The 20665-nt window shown below is 41.3% G+C and overlaps 1 protein-coding gene across 10 annotated transcripts in view; it reads right to left on the bottom strand.

Annotated features, from left to right (window-relative positions):
• The window catches only part of CELF2 (CUGBP Elav-like family member 2), a 773712-nt gene that overhangs the window by 323082 nt on the left and 429965 nt on the right, over nucleotides 1-20665 (bottom strand). For 2 of the 10 annotated variants that reach the window (XM_019487577.2, XM_059725765.1), the window contains exon 1: nucleotides 3425-3566. The exons of 2 other annotated variants lie outside the window; for them this stretch is intronic. In XM_019487577.2, the coding sequence (XP_019343122.1) occupies nucleotides 3425-3531 (107 nt within the window). In that variant the 5' untranslated portion in view covers nucleotides 3532-3566. Of the gene's footprint in view, nucleotides 1-3424; nucleotides 3571-20665 lie in introns of those variants that run through there. 6 more of the 10 variants (XM_019487582.2, XM_019487583.2, XM_059725762.1 and 3 more) reach the window with 5 other exon arrangements.

Raw genomic sequence — 20665 nt, 5'->3', positions numbered from 1 at the left:
AAATGCAAAAAACACAAGCCATATTTTCTCATTTGAGAGAGTCAGCCCCTCAAATGCCAAAGGAAGGCCAAACCTCTCTGCATAAAGTCCTCTTAGGTATCTTGCTTTCAGATTTCATCAGCTTAGGTGTTTTCAAGACTGTAAGCAGTGAACTTTCCATCAGCAGCATCTTCAGCTAATTAACCCTCCTGATTACAATAATTAGTATTGATTCACTCCTGAATGACTCCTTAAGTATTCAAGCACAATCTACACTTGCCGTAAAAGTTCTAGATATGAATATTAATTGAATGTTCTCCTTTGTTTTTCAGCCCCAAAGGTATAGTTTGCAATCTTATATACTTAAATTTGATAACAGAAACACTTCAATTTTATTCTAATTTAACAAAGAGAATATTAACACATTGATGTTACAGACTGTAGTTCATTAATCTGAAGAAAATATAGACAAAGAATCCACACTAATAAGCAAATACATTCGAGCTACAGTTTTCCTACAGCAATATTGAAAGCCATTTCCCATCTCAGCACCCATAGTAGTCTAGCTCTGCTAGGTAGGGCTAAGAACGGTAATTCTTTTTGGCATTGCACCTGGTCATTGCAGGAACAAATAACTCCTCACTGCAGTTGCTGAATTAGCTCTCTTATCACTGTTATGGAAACAGATGTTGACAAGTTTACCAACTTCTCAGCACCACACTGCTCTTTGAATCTCACCTATTCACATTAGGGAAAGCTAAGGACATCTGAAATAATATTGCAGGAGACCCAACCTACACATTCTTCTGATCCCAAATAGCAGATTAAACCTCACAGCTTAAAAACGACGTGGCTCTGAGAAATGTTTTAACAGTCCAAGCTGTTAAAAAACAAAACAAAACTAGAAGAGCCATAAACCATTCAGGACCCATTAAAGAAAAATATTTTGCAATGCAAGTTGCACCGTCAGTTTTAACATGTGCACACAGTGCTGGACCTGAATGAAATACCACTTCTCATTTTCTTTGCATTTTATCTTTAGCACCACAAAAATAGACCAAGCACTGCACTGCTGGCAGCTTGGTTCAAATTCATCTTTGAGATGTGGGTTCAGAAACAGGTTGGCAACACAGATCCATCCATCAGGTGAGGAAGGGAAAATGTGCTGTACAGGTGATAGCTACACCTGCTACAAGAATGGCTCTCCTCTCACTTTGTGAGCGCTCTGCTTTATGTGATTGTCAAAGGACTATTTCTATGCAAGTGGACTGAGCTACTCACACTCCTCCTTGCCAGATCATCAGAAGGGACCATGATAAAAGCAGCTGCTAGAATGCAGTGTGTAAAGCAGGGGAGCCCGATAAAAGATAGCTCACCCCAAACTATATGGTATAGGAAAGAAAAGTAGCAGCTGTGTGAGAACTAGTTAGCACTTGTCTACAGGGAAAAAAAAAGTTCCTCTAAGACATAGAAGAAAGGACCATAGCATGATCTCATCATACTAAACACCAGACTTTTATACTGTCTGCAGGCAACGTGCATCACACTGGAACAATTTAATATTTCATGGTCTCTATTTTTAAGTTTTCAAATGAGTGCTTTTTACTGATATGAACTCAACCTATGCTCTGTTCATCTTGTATTATCTCTAGCTCAGGGTAAAGGGGGCACCCTGAATTGTTCCAGTAAAACAATTCTGTCGATTGTGTGTTGTCTGGAGCCCTCTCTTACAGCTACATATCTCTAACTTGTATTTTATAAAGAAATCATATCTTCTCCTTTAAACAGTACGTTTAAAAAAAAATTAAAATGAATGTAGCAGAATACAGTAACTAAAAACAAATCCTTCAAGGATTTTTTTCCCCAAATAAACAAGTGAAACACTAAGTAATGTCCTTTTCTTTTAGTAAAATCAGCTAAGTGATTATCTTTATTATAGCCACAAGATATTGCTATATTTAATTATTCTGTAAAGTGTTGAAAGACTCAAAGAGTTGCAGAAACTCCAGACTATCAATGACACATCCTTCTTATTTAAGATACATGCCAATGTCCTAGGAAACAACTCAAAGCTTCTGCAAGCTTAGTTACTGAGTTTTTCCCTTCCTAACACTGCATTTTACCAGACTATGAGAATATGTCCAAATCAACAACCATAATAATAAAAAAAAATAAATCTGTCAATATTGTGATCTTAAATGAGGTCTTTCTAAATGGGTGAATAATTTAAAAACTGCTACACACACACAAAATTGTTGGCTTTCAGGACAGGAATTATCCAGGTATATTATTCTGCTACACCTAATGTAGAAAGTGTCCTGAGTATCATGGTCTGCTTTATCATTTTTGCAGCTGTTTGCATTACTGAAACAAAATTAAAAACAGGATCTACTAAATAGCTGTCAAAGTTGAAATTATCAGGCATAAAATATTGCAAGGGTATGTCTGGCCACCTCATGTTTGTTACCTTGACCCCAATATTACAAGCATTCAAAAAAATAAGTAAGTTTTCTTTCTATAGTTAAAGGAGAGCTTAGTAATAAATCTCCAACTTAATGCAATACACATAATTATAAGGTGCAAGCCCCCACTATTCACAGTGGATATCAAATTTTTTTAAAAAACCCTCATGAACAACCAACACGGAAACACTTCATACTCTACAGTCTATACAAACAAGATTAGAGGAAATAAAAAGGGGGCTGAAAAAAAACAAAAACCCAGCACCAGACATACATTAAGCTAGTTTGACAGCACCATTGTTCGGCTGTCCCATTGTCAGACCAAAAGATGTATTCAACGCTACAACGTCTGCTAGCAAATAAACAAAAGACTACATTTTTCAAAGCAGGGTGCCAATTCTAGCATAATTGTGTGTGTGTGTGTGTGCGCGCGCGCGTGTGTATGTGTCTCTCTCTTGCTCTGAAAAGAGTAGCCGCTGTTTGCTCACTGCTACGCGGTGGAACGTAAAGAATAGATATATATATATATATATATATATACCCCCCCCAATGCATGCATGCATGCATATGTACATTTTTTGAACGTCTTCAAGAGATCAAGACTAGGAAGAACACTAATGACTGTTTACATAGGTTAAGTGAAAATTAAAGTAGTATTTAGGGCACTAGCTCTAATATGGAGTCTCCCTTAGCTCTTTTTCCACGCTTATTCCATGCCCAATGCATAATAATGAAGCAGGCAGAAATATTGCAAAGGAGATGAGAAAAGAAACACCAGCTTTCAGATTTCTTTCCCCATTTTTGTTGCCCACTCTCTCAATACATTTGGCATCATGCATGTTACGTGCGATTCTAACTACTGGAAATGCCTCTCGGTCTTTTTCGTTAAATAGGGAAACTACTTAACACACAGCATGATTATAGTTGCAGCGGGCCTAAGCAACTAGACAGCACCCGATAAAACAAAGGAGACAACAACGTACCTTAAAAGCAGCTCCTCATTTCTCATAGTAACAGCAGATTTGGGACAGCGCATGCTTTCTGCACTGATATTCTCAACAAAAGCCAGTTCAGAAGTGCGCTCAAACATCAATGCCACAGTAGCTACTCACTAATGGCTACTCTTTCTCTCTCTAGTCAGACGCTGAGTGGTGGAGCAAAGGGGCCCCTGCAGATTCACTAAGCAGAAATAATCCTCTCTGACAAGTTATGTTGTCTGGGCATATTTTACATTAATGCACTGTGCTGCCTATAGGGGTCTTGTTTGCGTTCACTCTTGCCTAGCTGGTGTTAATAACCCCCCCCCCTTTAAAAAAAAAAAAAGAAAAAAGAAAAAAGAAATCTGTTAATGAGTTTCCTGTTCTGTTTGGAAGGAAGAAAAAAATGACATTTCTGTTTTGTTTGCCTGGTGAATTATCTGCGAACAGTGGAGTGCACAGATGCTGCGGTCGAAGGGCTTGTGCACTTGAAGGGAATTGGGGTAGGCTCTCTTTCTAGGGCTTTGGATTCACAGTAGGATCTCTCTCCCCCCCCTCCCCTTTCCCTTCCCCCATTCATTCCTTCCTTGTTCAAGGCTGAATGGCTTTATGGGACCCACCAGCCCAGATCAGAGAAAATCGAGGAGTTTTAATTCGAAGGCTTAGGGACCTTTTTAAAGAGTTTTCAGTTTGCCTCTGCTGTTTTAACCCCTTGCAAGCACAGCCTCTCTACCGAGCCTCAGCGAATGACCCAGTTTGCCTTAACTCGTGACTTTATGGACATATGGCTTTTGCAGACATCTCTGCACAGACAATAGGGGCTGCATTTTGATCTACTTATTCACTTGCTATCCATGAAAGACAGGACAAAAGTCATATCTGCCATTCAATTAGGACCAAAGCTGTTCCCACTGATGCCGATGGAGCTTTGCCATTACTTTCAATGGGGAAAGGATTTGATCTCTGGTCACCAGTCAAAATGCCACCTACATTCATGACTGGGTTTCATTTCTGGTATTACTGAATAGTCACAACATTCAATCTAATTTTTTAAGTCTTATGTAAAATACATTCTTTTTGGCCCAGTAAATAACCTAATACCAAGATCTTGATGCTCATCTACCCTGAAGCCTATTTATACACCTGACAGTGTAAGTGCATCTTTAAAGTGCTGGCTGATTGCGCCAATATTTTAAACTGAGAATGTGTATAGAGGCCTCAGGTTAAATAAGAATCACACCTCAAACACAGACTTATTGAAAGGGCACCATGGATGCCTGACACATTAAGCTAAGGACATATTCGTGTCTCAAAATCAGGATTCCCAAGATCTGGGCGTGTTTGGATTTGGTTGTTGGCAGAGGCTCTTTACTAGAACCTGACTATGAATTGATCCTCCCAGCATCACTGCTTGCAGCAGACCGTTATCCAAGAGTTGGAGACTTCTTCTACAGCAGTGGTTCTCAAACTTTTTTTTTCCCCGCGGACCATATGAAAATTGCCAAGGGTCTCGGCAGACCACTTTGTAAACTTTTTTCTTTGTTCCACAAATCAAAACGCACAACTCATATTTTAATACCAGTAGTCTTACATTACAGTATAGATATTTTCAACCGTTTTTGCGGACCACCTGAATGGAGCTCGCAGACCAGGGGTGGTCCCTCGACTAGTTTGAGCACCACTGCTCTACAGTATTCGATGCGCTCTCTTTGTTGGGCAGCAGACAAACGAGGAAGCTCTCTGGGGAGCAGTCGTATGTGAGGGGGCGTTCTCGCCAGGAGCTAACACAGAACATAATACAACAGGGAGGTGCGTAAACATTTGTCCTTAGGTTTGTGCTAGGAACATAAGCTCTTTCTGGCAGGGAATGTCTTGTGTTATGCCTGCACAGTGTACCTCATGGTACCGATCTACTGCTTTTCTGAAGCTGGCCTGAAGCTTTTGCATACTATCGCAATAGAAATGAACAAGTTTACACGGTGGAAGTAGAGATGTTCAGAAATCCGTGTTGAAATGCAGTGCATCAAAAGGCACTGACGTTGCTTCCAGTTGTGGGGAAGAAAATCCTGTACCTCCAGCTCCAAATATTACATCTCTCAGAGCCATTTCTGGCTTGATGACTGACACTCTAGGTTTCTCCCTTCTTCCCCCAAGATGACTGTTCTGGATTATGCACTGATGTGCCGCTGCTATTTCCAGATTATTTTTTGCCACTGATCCAACCAGGCTCACACTCAAGAGCTTGGCATCTGGAGGAATGCAAACTCCGGGTGTGTTGAAAATGCATAGCTTACTGGGAACTGTCAAGTGCTAGCTGCTCAAGAGCTCCAATTGTCCAGGAGTATGGGGAGATCCATTATCCTCAGTCACTGCTGATTCAAAGTACATTGGTTTCCTTTCAGGACCGAGTAAAAAGGCATGTATAGAAACCTTTGGTTATGGAATCATAGCAGGCTGTGGTGGGTAACTCAATGAAGTCAGAAATCCTTGGTCCAGTCTTTTAACTGGAAGGGATGGTAACAATGATGGGAAACGAAGTCTAAGGATATGGTGGCATTCATCCGTCAGGACAGTGTAAACCAGGCAAAGCAAAGAACCCACACTAAGTGTTAACATTAAACAGACCAAAACCACCCAACCTTGTTTTTTCTACCCAACAAAATGAAATATCTGACAGAACAACATCTGCAGTGGGATCACAGCTGCCGAGGATGAGCGGGAATATGTGATGACTATTACTTTTCAATTGTAGCATGTACTAAACAGGAGTGATTTTAAAATAATATGACTTAGGGGGAAGATTAAAACAGATGCACAGGGCTATCTGGTTTCCTTCAGGATGGAAGTCCAGCTGGAGAGCTTACAGTAAATTCAACACTTCACACTAAAAATCAATCACAGATTTGTAAGTTCTACATACATACTGTAGATCATTATACACAATTATATATGAGGGCAGCCATTAAAAGCTTTACAACTGCTTTGGCTAGAATTCAACATAATCACAGTCCTCCTAAGCATTCTCTAAGTATTCTCCATCCTAATTATGCTGTGCTGCAACTATACCTAGGGCCGTGGCAATGTTAATTACCTGCAAAGACATTTGTGGCGACCAGTATAAAGTCAATGAAGCAATGACAATTTATACCATCTGAGGATCTGCCCTATATTCTCTAATTTCCCCTTGGATTATCTTTAACCATTCTGATTGCTAAAATAAATTGTCAAAACATCAGCAACATATTGGGCGTGTGCCCTTCTATGTGCACAATAGAATAGGGAGGGCAACAATCTGCATTTAATTACAGAGAGAGAAAAGGGGACAAATGGTTAAGACATCAGGCCTAGGATTTTGGATCCTTGAATCCACTTCCCTGATATACTACAAACTTCCTATGCGAGTCATTCTCTCTGTGCCTCAGCTCCAGGAGAAGAGCACCTCTATTTGATGGCACGATACGAGGGCAATGCTTTGAAGTCCAAGAGATGCTCATGTACTATAGTAATGGGAACCTGACAACATTCATATGTTGCATGAGGACAGTGACCAGGGCAGTCACTGTCACCATCTAGCATGATCACTTACCCCTGAGCCAAAGGAAGTCGTTTGACCCCAGTACTCTTTCCTGCCATGGCAGGGGGTCGGACTTGATGATCTGCTCAGGTCCCTTCCGACCCTACTGACTATGAAACTATGAGCAAGAACAACTCCTATTTTATCCAGAAACATTTTGACTAGGGAGAGAAGTAACACATAAACCAGTTTAAGTAATCAGAAATTGGTTTAAACCTGTAACAGAACAGAAGTTCAGTGCACATAAACCAAGATAAACCTGGCTGAATATAGTATCAAGCTTAACTGATTTGGGTCAAACCAGTTTATGAAACTTCTGTACCAGACCCCTTCCTGGTTCAAGTTAAATCACAGCATCCCCTAGCATCCCAGCATGATTTCCAGCCCTGGCCTGGGCTGTGCTTTCTGTTTCAGCAGAGGACAGTTTTGGGGGAGGCAGGGACTGCCCCCCACCCCAAAAAAAACCCAGCTACGGGCTGGGGGCTGGGGCCAGGGGGTGGGGTGGGGGGAGGGAGTTAAACTTCCCTTCCCCTGCATATAGAGCTGTCTTGTAAAAATTTACTGCTGGCTGCGACTGTGGACTACAAATTCCAGAGGCAGCTGGAAGCAGGAAAAGGAAGTGATGTGCAAGCCTGCAGAGGTCTGCTGCTGCGAATCTGGATGCGAATCCCAGAGACCTCAGGGGCAGCAAGAAGAGGAAGCGCACACAGCCCATGCTGGCTATAGCTAGAGAGGTGTGCTCTAGAGACCCCTGGCTTCTGGCCTGAGTCACTGCAGGTATGTGGCTGCATTTCTTGAATCAAAAGTGAATGTCTGTACAGTTGTTTCTCAGTTTAATTGCTGCAATTTAGACTAACTTGCAAAGACTGAATTGATTCAGCCTCAGGCTTTTTGATGGTCTATGCTTAGTCTTTGAGTGACTATGCAGGGTTCAAGGCAATAGTAATCCGGGACAGAGATGTAGCTGTCTCTTGCACCATCTCTCTGGAGAAACAGATGGATTACTCAGGTTCTGAGTAACCAAGAACACTTAGCTGCTTCCTTCAGAGTCTCCCACTGAGGGGAGCCATTCATACATCATGAAGTTTTATGTCAATAAATTGCACAGCACAAGGATCAGTTCCTGCTAGCATTGAAGCCAATGGGATTTTTTGAGTTACTTTACTGGAATTGGAAACGTAGGCTGTGTCCAGACATGCATGGATGTTTGGTTCCCAGGGGATAACTAGCAGCAGTGCACCTTGTACTGGCACTAGTTTCCCCAGGGAATGCCTGTGCCATGTGTGTTCTGGTGTGCAGCAATTCACCCTGGGTGGCGTAGGGGAGGCTGGCCCCAGCAGCCTTACTTGTGGTCCTGGGAGCCTCCTGGGGCTGCACGGCATTGCTCCTGCCATGTGGAGCCTGGCCAGCAGCAGAGTGTGGCTCTGGCCAGCCAGGCTCTGGCTTGGGGCCATGCATGCTGCTGCGGTGTAGGCCACTCCACTTGTTTTTGGGTGCAAGGTAGCAGCACAGAGGACAACTGAACATGCAGTACGTGGTGCTGCAGATGCTCGTCTGGACATGGCCATAATGTTTTGCTTTGGGTCGATATGGTCCAAACGATACGATAATGGGCTGGAAACCATGGGATCAGGATCTTATTCCTGGCTGCACCACTAGCCTGTGGTATGACCTCTATCCCTTTGCTCCCTTCCCTTGTTCTGTTTACTTGCATTACAGTAGTAGAGAAATGGCCAACAAGGAAATCTAGTTTATATTTCCCCATTATTTTCAGTAGAGATAGTAAATGTAACAATACCTGTATGGCATATGCTGAATGTGTGCAGTTTTGGCATTTGTCATGTCATAAGTGCTCGAACCCTTGTAATAAAAATGAAGCAAACCATAATCATAAAGCATAAGCAGAAAACAGGGGACTACAATATTTCAATTCAAGACTTGCCAATAATTTCTGGTCTCCTTTGGAAATACTTTTAGCATCTTTGTCTAGTTTTGCTATCTGAAAAATGAGGATAATAATATTTCACTCTGTGCAAAATGCAGGTTACACTGGATGATTCCAGAGGTCTTGTCTAGCCTTATGCTGTATCTATGAGCCTCACGTGCAATGTTGCAAAGATTAAATAGTACTAGTAAAGTACTATGGAAAGAACTGTAAATTCCAAGGAGTAAAGGTTTAGGTTTCCTACCATAGCTTATGTCACTGTCTCACTGCCAGCCTTCTCTTTCTGTGAGAAGAGATGGACAGTAATGGAGAGAGGTGACTCATCGCATCTCAGCAGCTGGAGGACAGAGGCATTAGAAGAAACTAAAAACCTCTTTTCTTCTAGCATGTTCTTCAGGGCTCCTTTTACACCAGGAAAGGAGAAGTTGCAGTCGATGCACCTCCAACAGTTCAAACAAAGAAACCAGCACGTTTTAAAGGAAATTCTTGACTGAAAGCACATAATAATTGGCCAGGTTGTGATTGAAGACATGCCAACCCTGCGAAGTAAATAATTTATTTGGAAGGGTCTGCCGTGTCTTAAGACTATCCAGCCAGCAGCCAAGAAAAGTAGAAAAAAGCTGATTTAAGTAGCTAAAAGAGAGTGAGGAGGAGGAGGGGGTAAGAGAGAACTAGATCTGAAAAGGATGAGAATGGCCATTTACAGTCTGTTCCTTAAAACAGAAATCTAGACCACCTGTGTTATGAATAGATCATAATGCATATGAAACAGTTATTTCTTTTTAAACTTGTGTTATCCCTTCTGGCTCTGAAACTGTGATACCCTAAAGACCATATAATGTCTCATGATCAGTCTACTGCGCATCCATGTATCTATTCAATGGTAAGGGTATGCAAATAGGCAGTATGAGATTGTCATGGCTGCTTATCTGTTTAGAACAAAACAGGTATATATATGTGTGCCTGTAACTTAGAATGATTTCAACGCACTATGTGCACAGGGATCATTCACACATCAGTCAAATGTAGGCAACATTAGAGATAAATGTGGATTTTTAACACAAAGCATTCTGGACAGGAAGTGTCCAAATGAAACCGCCAGGGGAACTTAATTACCCATGTTAGAGATTTGGCCAAGATACCAGAGTTAACACTTCCATTCTTGCAAGAAGTGCTCTGGGAACTTTTAACAGTCGCACATGATTGGCAGACCTCAGTTCTACATTTCATCGAAGAGACGGGAACCTTCAGGAGCATGGTGCCCCATGGGGGAAAGACCTATTGGATCATCACATTCCTCCATCTGCCTTAGCACACAAGGCTATCTGGCACAAAGTCTTACAGAGAAGCAAAACAAAAGTAAACTTTAACTGACTTGAAAACAAAATCTGGGTAATTAGCTCTGGAAGCTTGATTCATTCATTGCTATAATTCCATGATATAAGACATTTGAAGGAGGAAGATGAAAACATTTGACACAATATACTGTATTTTATACACTCACTGAAAAAGAGAGAAATAAAAGGAAATGGATCAATTGCTGCAGTTATCATTACCCAAAAACTGATTAAGAACTACATGATAAATTATATAATTTCATAATCAAGTTACTATAAACACTTGTTTCAGTAGCTTTCATCCTTGACTAATTAATTCTATTGCTACTGAATGCTATAAAAATCTATTCACTTCTGTAATTCTTTAAATGCTGCACCTAATGTTTTATATCCTCAGGATGCTTAAAAAAACTATTAGAATTGATTAAGTAAAAAGTGCCTGGCATATAAATTTTCAAGTAGATTTACTGTGCAATACATTTTCCTTTTACCTTTCTCCTCCTGTCATATACTTGATAAGTTTTTCCCATGATGTTCAAGAACAGCTAAGTGAGTTTGAATGCACTTGAAAGGGGCCTGAATTTCAGAGACTAGATGCCCTGAATGTTTTGAAAAATCATGCTCCTTTAAGGGGTCTTGAATTGGATGCCGTAAAATAGAAGTGCCAGTGATTTTTGAATAACTTGGACAAATTCAGGTATAAAGGAGTAATTGTTCCTTCAACTATCAGGGTGCAGGTGTTGTACAAGAAGAGCTCAAGTTCAAAAGTGCAATTATTAGCTGACATAATTAAAAAAAAAACACTTAAAAAATATACCAAAATGACAATTACAACATAAGACTCAAAGGCTATGCCTATATACACCTGCCTCAAATCATTAGCTATCACCCAGAGCTGCAGAGCCACGTGATGATGTTGTTAGGCACAGCAAGCTCAGCAGCCACAAAGATTTCAACATTATTCTTTCTGGAACATGGCCCTGTAATATAGTGCTCAAGGTTCTCCATCTTTCTACATACTTAGGAATAGTAATAACAACAATGACGACATGGCCTATTCTTATGACATAAAGTCTCTTTTGTTCACTCCCAAGGGTCTTGAGGAAAAGGACGGGCTACTTTCTAGCAAGGACACCACAGAAAATGACTGTGGAGGCTGAAGCACTTCCCTATGGCCAACAGCTCTGATGACCATGATAGCTAGGGACGTGAAGAAACGCATTCCCTGACACCAACGCAGTCTGTACCCCTGACCAGCAGAATACGTCTCTTCTTCCCATTTTCCACAATGGCTATGTTCTTAGATACCATTCATCTAGAGCTTTAAAAGGTGCATTGCTCCAGAGACATTTCCATGAGCCTGTGTAGAGGGAGAAAACTGGATCCAAAAAAGGAGCACGTATAAGTGAAAACGAGTCACTTACATGACCCCCCGCCCCGCCCCACCCCTCACCCTCGTTAGTGGTCTGCCCGATATTACTGAGGAGCAAGAGAGAGCACTGTGCTTTCTAACTGTTCACCTACGCCCTGAATCACTTGGCGCAGTGCATAGACATCATACACGGCCTTCTGGGGCCTCCACATTGCTGGAGACAGCATGTATGTTCAGCTGGACAAAAAAGCCCTCAGGTGTTAGCAATATCACCATCTGTTGTAGGGAGAACACTGCCCTGATCTCAGGTCTTAGCAAGGAAATGATAAGGATTCTGTTAAAATACCTCAAAACGTCAAATAAGAAGCCTGAAGAAGTCGATTTGTTGTTTTTTAAACATTTCCAAGCTCCACCCAATTGACTGTACCTGCTTTTGGAGCCTGATCTTGCAATTCACTGAGTATCCTTAACTAGTCTCTGCTTGTCAGCACCTTGGAAGAAACAGCTTTCCTGCTCTTCCCCTCATACACTGTTATATGTAAAATCCACACCTCAAGTTAATTTCTTGCTGACCTTGTGCTGATTAATGCAAATTAAATTTCATGCTAATTGGCCTGAGTGGCTCTCACGCAGACCAGAAATCAGTTGGGTTTTTTTTTTCTAGTGGTAAAACGCATCTTGCTATTTGCTCACTAGTTTCACCAAAATCATTGTTGGTTTTACAGCCTCCTCGGAGTCAAATAGGCTTGTATTGTCTTCTTGAAGGGCGGCAGGACAACCACCCCAAAACAGCATCATTAGCTTCTGATCCAGAAACCGCCTCTCTTGCACCGCACGGGGTGAATTTCATCGGTTATTTGGAGCCCAGGCTCCAAGATGCATTTTACAAAACCCTGAGCCAGCCTTGTTAAAACCATCATTCTTCTTAATCCCTTTGCATTTGTCAGCAGAGTACACAGGCACTTGATTTTGGACATCTGACTTGATAAAGGGAGTAGGGAGTACACGGCCAACAGGGATTGCTATTTTAGACCTTGCCATGTTCTTGGCAACCAAATCAGAGAATGAACAATGATTTTATTATTAGAGGGTTTCAGGGTCCATTATAGAAATGTTATTCTGGCATTGTCAGTTTGAATCCCAGTTATCAGTCCTGACACTCTCATGGATCACTGAGGTTCTGTTTGACGACTGACTTGGTATCAGACACAACTGTGGGTATCGCTCAGACCTACAGGAGTCTCTGGAGTGTCTGACATTTAAAGCACGAATGCATTTTTGCATTTGTATTAAGTGGTGGGGGTAAATTTTGACTTGTAGTAGCAAAAAAACCCCTCCCCACCAAAAAGTCCAAAGAATTCCTACTTCTTTTTTCCCCTACACTTGCACTGAATTCTCTTATGTTGCAAAAATAAGTAATTATGCCTCGCAACACCTCTATCCCCCGCCCTGCGATAAATATAATTATCTCCGTTAGATACTGCGGCACAGTAGAGGAAACTGAAGTGTCCAAAGTTACACATGCTATCTGTGGCAGAGCTGAGAATAAGCCCTCTGAAATGCTCACCTCATTCAGACAGCATTCTGCCATTAATCTGTGTTCATCCACATCCACACTTGTCATTCAAAATGATGGACCAAGTGGGCTGAATTGGCAGCAACCCCATCGATAACCACCCCGTCTTGAGTTGATGCAAGGTAAATCCCAGCTTGCTTATAGGAATCCATAACCCTCAAATGCCATCGCTCTGACAAATTCCTAATCTGGTAGCTATTTAAAATAATTTTGGACTCCCAACAATTCTATGCAACTCGCACAAAATGGCAGCAACTCAATTAAAAACCAAGCAAACATAACAATTGCTCACAGAGTGTGAGTCTAAATGAGCTGCTGACTAAGAAAAGACTTTCCCTTGAGCTTTATACCTCAATATTTCTCCATCACGAACTGATGGCTGTTCTCCCTTGATGTCATTGTCCATTTCAGTCCAAGCCCGAATTCCTGGAAATATGGAACCGTGTCAAAGCGCAGATGTCCACCATGTGAGCTCTGCTTCTCTATGGTGGCCGGCTTTGCCGAGTAATAACAGAGTATCCCTCTCCACGGTCTCTCCAGAGCAGAGATTCCTGTGTCACAGTCTGTTAAATTATGTGTGATGATTCTGTCATTAGGATTACTCTGTGGGAGAGACAGCTTGGAGACTGCCACATTTATTAAAGATCTCCAGTTGGACTTTGCTGGGCCTTTTGCTTTGCCCTGAACAAACAATAAATACACACTTTGTGCTCAAGAACAAAGGGAGTTTTTGCACTTTTGTCTTACGTCAGTCACAACCTGGGATAAAAAGCTCCTCTTCTGTGCCAAAATGACCCTTGCCCAAAGCCGCTCCCTAAGTGTTTGCAATTCAGAAAGATACCCAGCTGAAAATATTAACAACAAGCTGCTTCAGAAGTGATAGATGATCGCGTTATTTGGGTGCATTTTACACACATGTACGTACAAGTGACAAAACTACAGTGCAGAGGCAGCATAAGGAACAAGATTCATTTACTTAATTTTCCCCAGAAGCGATGAACAGGGATCCTGGTTTTCTCAATTTTCAGATTTAAAAAAGTAACCCCAAAATCCACATTTTTCTGTGATTGAAATGAAACACAACTAAGATATAGAAGCCCAAATCCACATTTTTTCTGTGATTAAAATGAAACACCACTAATATATATTTATAAATATATATTCTATAAATATATTTATATAATGTAATATATATTTATGTATTAGTGGTGTTTCATTTTAAATGCGTGCCCAGTTATTTCTCAGTTTAATCTCTGCAATTTAGACTAACCTGCAAAGACTGAATCGATTCAGCCTCAGGCTTTTTGACTGTCTGTGCTTAGCCTTTGAGTGACTATGCAGGGTTCAAAACAACAATAATGTGGGACACAGAGATGTAGCCGTCCCTTGTGGATTTTGGGTCCCTTTTATTTAATCCAAATTTTTTTGGATTTGGGGAATTTTTTAAAATCAGAAACTAGGATCCCTGGCAATGATACAGTAGATGTAGGTGTGTTAATCGAGCTCATGATTTTGGGATGCAAAGAGATGCTGCCCATTGGAAGAAAAGTCTAATCAAAGGAAACATGAATGCTAACCGAATGTGCCATTCACGGCTAGTCTCGCAAACATGCACAGATGCCTGTCTTAAGGCTGCAAAAATAGGAGTCTTGCATTGACTAAATCCTCCTGTTGGACTGAAGGATTCAGCCCCTCCTGGGCAGTGAAATCTCCAGGAGGGGGCTCCTGAATGGCAGCAAGGCATGCTCAGGCGAATGCCACCCTTCTGGTGGCAGCTCAGGGCTACTTTTGACTGAATGCCTAAGCAAGCAAGTTAAAAAATGGCTCAGACCCAAAATGACGACTGAGGGCTCTCAATGGATGAATGGTCCCCAAGTAAATAAAATATCCACCCCTTTTAATTTAACATACACCCTAGCAAGACGAGAACGAGGAACACTGGAACAACAGCACAGGACATAGAAGGGAATGAGAGGCATCAGGAAAGGCATTTTAATGAGTGTGTTCAGGCTATGGGTTTGATCTTCATAATGTGAGTTGTGTTTTCCTGAGCCAGTGGGAGTGCAGGAGACCTAGGAAGTTAAAGCTGCTCTCATTGGCTGGCTGCTTGGATTAGAATGGCATCATTTCGCCTTTTATCCATAATTTAGTTGCAGTCTTTGGGCAGGATATTTTATATTTTTGGGTTAAATGAACAGACTTTAACGAGGGGGGGATTTCAACACTTGGCAGCTGCAGACTGCATTAGGCGACTGACTCTTTCCTTCGACACCAAGGGGAAATTTGCTACATTCATTTAAGGGGTACCACCATACCATATGATAATTGGATGGACTATTGCAACACACACACCCCAGAGATTTGTGGGCAAGATTCAAATATAGCGGTCAATAAGACCATTGGGATAGATCAAGTATAAGAACCACAGAGGAAAAACACGTGGGTTTTTTTGGGGTTGCAATAAATAGTAACATGGGAATTTAAAAGATATCTCCAAATCTCTCTTGATATTTGAACATCATTTTTGTAGAGGGAGCTCTTTGAGTAATTTAGTGACACTACTTGCTACACCCACTTAACGGGTCTGGATAGCACTGCAACGGCATAACCACATGCCTCAGTGGTAAATGGAAATTCTCAGGACTTTTGTGATAACTTCCAAACCTAAAAGAAGAAGAAAGGGTTTCTCCCCGCCTTGAAACATGACTCAGGAAGAAAGGGTATCACGAGATAAGCGAGCTTGTGTCAGGGGCTACATGGAGATGCTGCTGCTTTCCTGTTAAGAAAAGGGAATTTCATGAAGAGAGGAGCTTTGCATAGCTATGCATGATCTTCATGTAAATTTATCATTGCCTGATGCTTTCCTCCCAAGGGATAACGCACCAATGGTTTATAACTCACGTTAGTCAGGACAGATGAATGTTCAACACCTAAGAATCAAAATTATGTACATCTGATTCAAACAGTGAAGCCTTGATTCGCCCATTTGAGAGTAGACATTGGTTCCCATGCATCTAACAGTAAAGGGCACGTGCTACTCCTAATGCAGCTCCGTGTTTAACCATGTTTAACTTTCACAGTTAGAAAGGCTTGACATTTTGGGTAACATTAACTGAGGAAAAGGGTTGACAAATATGTGGACAATAGCAAAAGCTCATACCCAGCTCCACTGGATAAACCAGTGGTTCTCAACCTTTTAAGACCAAATGCACCTCTCGTTACAATCAAGCACCTCTCAGAAAATGCCAGCTCTTAGCTTTCATTCATTTTTTCACTATGAAAAAAATAATAGAGCAATTCTTCTGTTGCAAAACTCTCAGAAAGGCCACAGAAGGTCAGGATGGTTTTTGACACTGTGGATTCCTATTTGAAATCCCTGGGTTTGTCTAGTGAATCACATGTAGATGTTAACACATCAAACAGTGCCAATATTGCACAGCAGCGCACAGTGCCAAAATTGCACAGTGCCCATAGCACCCTTAAAAGGATCTCACTGGACTCCAGCGCCGTGTCCATACAAGCAGGGCCAAGCATTTGCAATGGCACAAATAGTAGCTGCACAAATTTGTGCCGCTACTTTGTGCTGCAGTGCATGCCTCTGCTCATACACATAATGTCCCACTGCTCCATGTGCTGCGGGGGGCAGGGGGGCTGGATGGGGCCGAGAGTGCCTCAATGAGCAATTTAGCTGGCAGGCAGCCCTTGTGCTGAAGCACCCTATGCCCCAGTCAGCAGAGGAGCAGCACATGGAGATGGGAGGAGGCAGACCAGGGCCCCGCACTGAGGCACCTTGTGCCCCAGCCAGCTGCTTCCTGGCAGGCTAGGGCACAGGGCACCTCAAGACGGAGGAGCAGGCAGCCTGGGCTCCTCTGTCTCTGCATGCCACACTGAGGTACATGGGGTCGCCGTGCTGAGGTGCCCTGCACCTCAGTAGCTGCGGAGAAGCTGGCTGGGGTGCAATGTACCTTGAGACAAGGAAGCAGCCAGCCCAGGGCTGCCTGGTCTCCCATTTCGAGGTACACTGTGTCCCAGTGCTTGCCACTTCGGCATGCTTTGCACTGCTTTTTTCTTCCATTTTTTTCTTCCAGTGCCATGCACAGTTTAACATGCAGCGTGTGCACTTTGTGGCATCACAAACAGGTCTGCAATGCTACAAACCACACGTACCCGCAGGTCTTCATCTGGCCCGGGGTGCTGCAAACAGTATAAAAAACCAGGTGTGTGCATGCATGCGTGTGTGTCTGTCTGCAGAAGCTTTCAGAGCCATGGATCAGGTGGTTCAAGTCCTGTTCAGAGGGCTTCCAGCCCACAGAGGGCTGTAATATAGCATTCAATAAGATTTGAGAATGTATTTCATATTCCTCCCAACATAGTTCAACTTTACTTAATTGAAACTTTTTTGGAACCCTTGACCTCTGCTACTCTGAAACACAAGACATGGAAAATGGAAAGCAATTATGATATTCAGTTGCTCCTACAAAATTCTTTATGCAGCACAAGTATATCAAATTATTTTCATTACATCATTTGGTCGCACAGAATAGTGACACATAATTAAAGAGCTAAATAGCAACAGTTTCCTTCTGGTAAATTTGCTGTAGCTAATTTTGTTAATAAGACTGATAATTGTTTTACGCTCATTCAATATGTTAAGTTTACCCAATACAAAAACCAATCAGAACCTTTAAATGAATTTTTGTTTAGTTTCTAACAGAATCAGTGTCATTATTAATCATAGAAGGGATGTCGAGTCAGAGGATGATAAATCTCCTTTGGGCTTATTTGACTTTCATATTCATGACTTGGATAAGGTTATTAGGATGGAATTTTCAAGCAGCGATTGAGAAGGCAAGAGATGGGGAAAAAATGGGCTGAGAAACACGATATTCAGATCCTAAGCTGATGCTGATTTCTTTGGCATTTACGTAAATTGTTGGATTCCGGTAGGTTCTGCAGACATAAGCATGGCAAATGTGCTTTCAATAGAAGCTAATTTCCAGACTATACACCTACAACGTCCACATTTTCTAATCAAGTACTTTTGAAAATGAGCTTTGCAAAACAAGATCTCGACTACAGAGCTGACTGGATCTTTACATGCCTGGCACTAGTGTTTTTGCTTTTCTTTTAAAGGGTCAGAGTAACATTCACTCGGGCTATGGCTGTCTTTGTTATATTTCTAGATCCACTGGAAAAAGCATATAATACGGGACCTATTTTAGCTACAGTTCTACAGCTCAGTATATGGTAATTCAGTGAAATGTCCTAGATAAAACTGTCCAATTTTTACAAAGCCAGTGTTGCCCACACTGCTTCTTACATGCTTTGACAGGATAAGGTCAATGCCTATTGGCTGCACAAAGAATGGGGAATGTCATCCGTGTTGCTATTGTCATAGTAACGTTTAAACTAAGCTTTGCAAGCTGGCATTCATTGGTCACTACGCAGAGAGAAAACACTCTGAAGTTTAACTCTTTAGCTTACATTTCATGATGAGGCATGACAAACAACAATTCAGATTTCAGAATACTACCCCGTTTTACTATGGTTTTGATGACAAAATTGAACAACATATTACTCTGAAACGCTGTCAAAAAACAGCATCTTCACCACTACCACTATTACCTAATTCTGAAAAGCAACACACCCTGAAGTTGGAGAAAATCTGAAAGCTAATCTGAGTTTTGATTATACTCAACCTTAATTGAGTTTACCAAACTCTTAGACCTTTAAAATCTGGATCCAGTTTCCACTCCTCTGTTTCCCACTATACCCTCAAATATATGATACCCAAAAAAGACACCCAGTCTCTTTCTCAGAACTGTATATTGCCAATAGCTCAAAAGGAATGCTTTTGAATGATGTTTCCATTACGTACACCTTTGACTAAGAAAATGTATAAAGTACAAATAATTAAAACAAAAATAGCTTTAATATAAACCTTGCAAAGATGTCCTTTGTCTTTTCGTGTGTCTTTTAAAAAAGACAAATCTATCAAGATAAAATGTTATGATAATGTATTGCCATGCTGAGTTAATTGTCAATTGCAAGTTACTTAAGTGTACTTTAATGATATGTATAAAGCCTTATTTTCAACTCTAATAGCTATTAATGGGAGGAAGAGAAAATGAAACCAATTTTCCCGGTCTTAAAGTGGAGCTCTATTAAGAATAAGTGAACAAAATTCCAAATATAATAAAGGTACCTCAGTTATACAGGAGCCCACACTTTCATATTTCAGTATAGTTTCATACCACTGTTCAGGCAACCTTTTTGTAGGGTAGAATGATTGGCAAAGAAGCTTTTACTTAGCCTTTGTGTGGTTTTTTTGTGCTTAGTTTATATGGTTAAAATTCCCACAGACAGGTGAACTGGAGAGAGAGGGGATCACAGAATCATAGACAAGTAGGGCTGGAAGGGACCTCAGAAAGTCATCTCCAACTCCCTACTCAAGTCAGCACCATCCCTATCTAAACCATCCTAGACAAGTGTTGGTGTCTAACCTATTCTTAAGGCCTTCAGAAACACCCCCTTGTACAACCACCAGGCACAATAGTTGAAACCTCAAGAACACTGTGGTTTGCCATAGGTAAAGCAGGAGGCTGATAGCAAGGACAGGAAGCAGTTGTTAAATAGGTGTTACTCACTGGCTAATCGAGTCTATAGTCAAGGCTTTCTCTTAGTATCACAGTTTTAGTTAAGGTGTTTACCAAACCTGTACCTTGTGTAAATACAGAACAGAGAGATAGCCCCTATTAGTTTTGACATTTGTCAGGTCTGGGTTTCTTTAAAGGTAAGTCCAAACTATAGGGGGAGAAATGGATCCCAAATAAATGCATGGATTTTCACGAGTAACTTTTCATCTACCAAAATTAGCCTGGATTCCTAGGCCCATGAGCCTGGATTCCTAGGCTTTAATCCCAGCGTTTTCCAGTATTGGTGACAATACCTTAGATCCTTTGCCAAACAGTGGGAGCTTTGCTGTAGGTTAGTGTCTGCTCGAAAGAGAAACTGATGTCAACTTGGGCATTCCTAGTGCAATTTATATATGTATTCGATGTCCACAAGTCCTCCGACGGCCAAGAAACCCTTGGCCAACTGCAGACAAGCAATTCCATTTGTAAAACACTTAATAAGGGAATGAATAGATGATTAATTATACAGTTCTAAAAGGGGACAGAAATAAAGTATTCACACCCAATATACAACAATTTTATATGGCCAGACTGATATAAAGGGACATTTTTTGGAATTAATAATATATATATATATATATATATATATATATATATATATATATACACACACACACATGTTCATAATACACATAGTACTTTTAAGGTTACTGTTGAGGTGGTTACTGCCATGGAGCATTTACATTCCCGGTGTACATGGACTTGTGTGCTTGCAGTCTTAAAAACACCATTATACAGGGACTGAATG

Source organism: Alligator mississippiensis, chromosome 4 (assembly GCF_030867095.1).
Source record: "Alligator mississippiensis isolate rAllMis1 chromosome 4, rAllMis1, whole genome shotgun sequence".
In the NCBI taxonomy this organism is placed as follows: Eukaryota; Metazoa; Chordata; order Crocodylia; family Alligatoridae; genus Alligator; species Alligator mississippiensis.
This window is presented reverse-complemented; position numbering and strand designations above follow the sequence as displayed.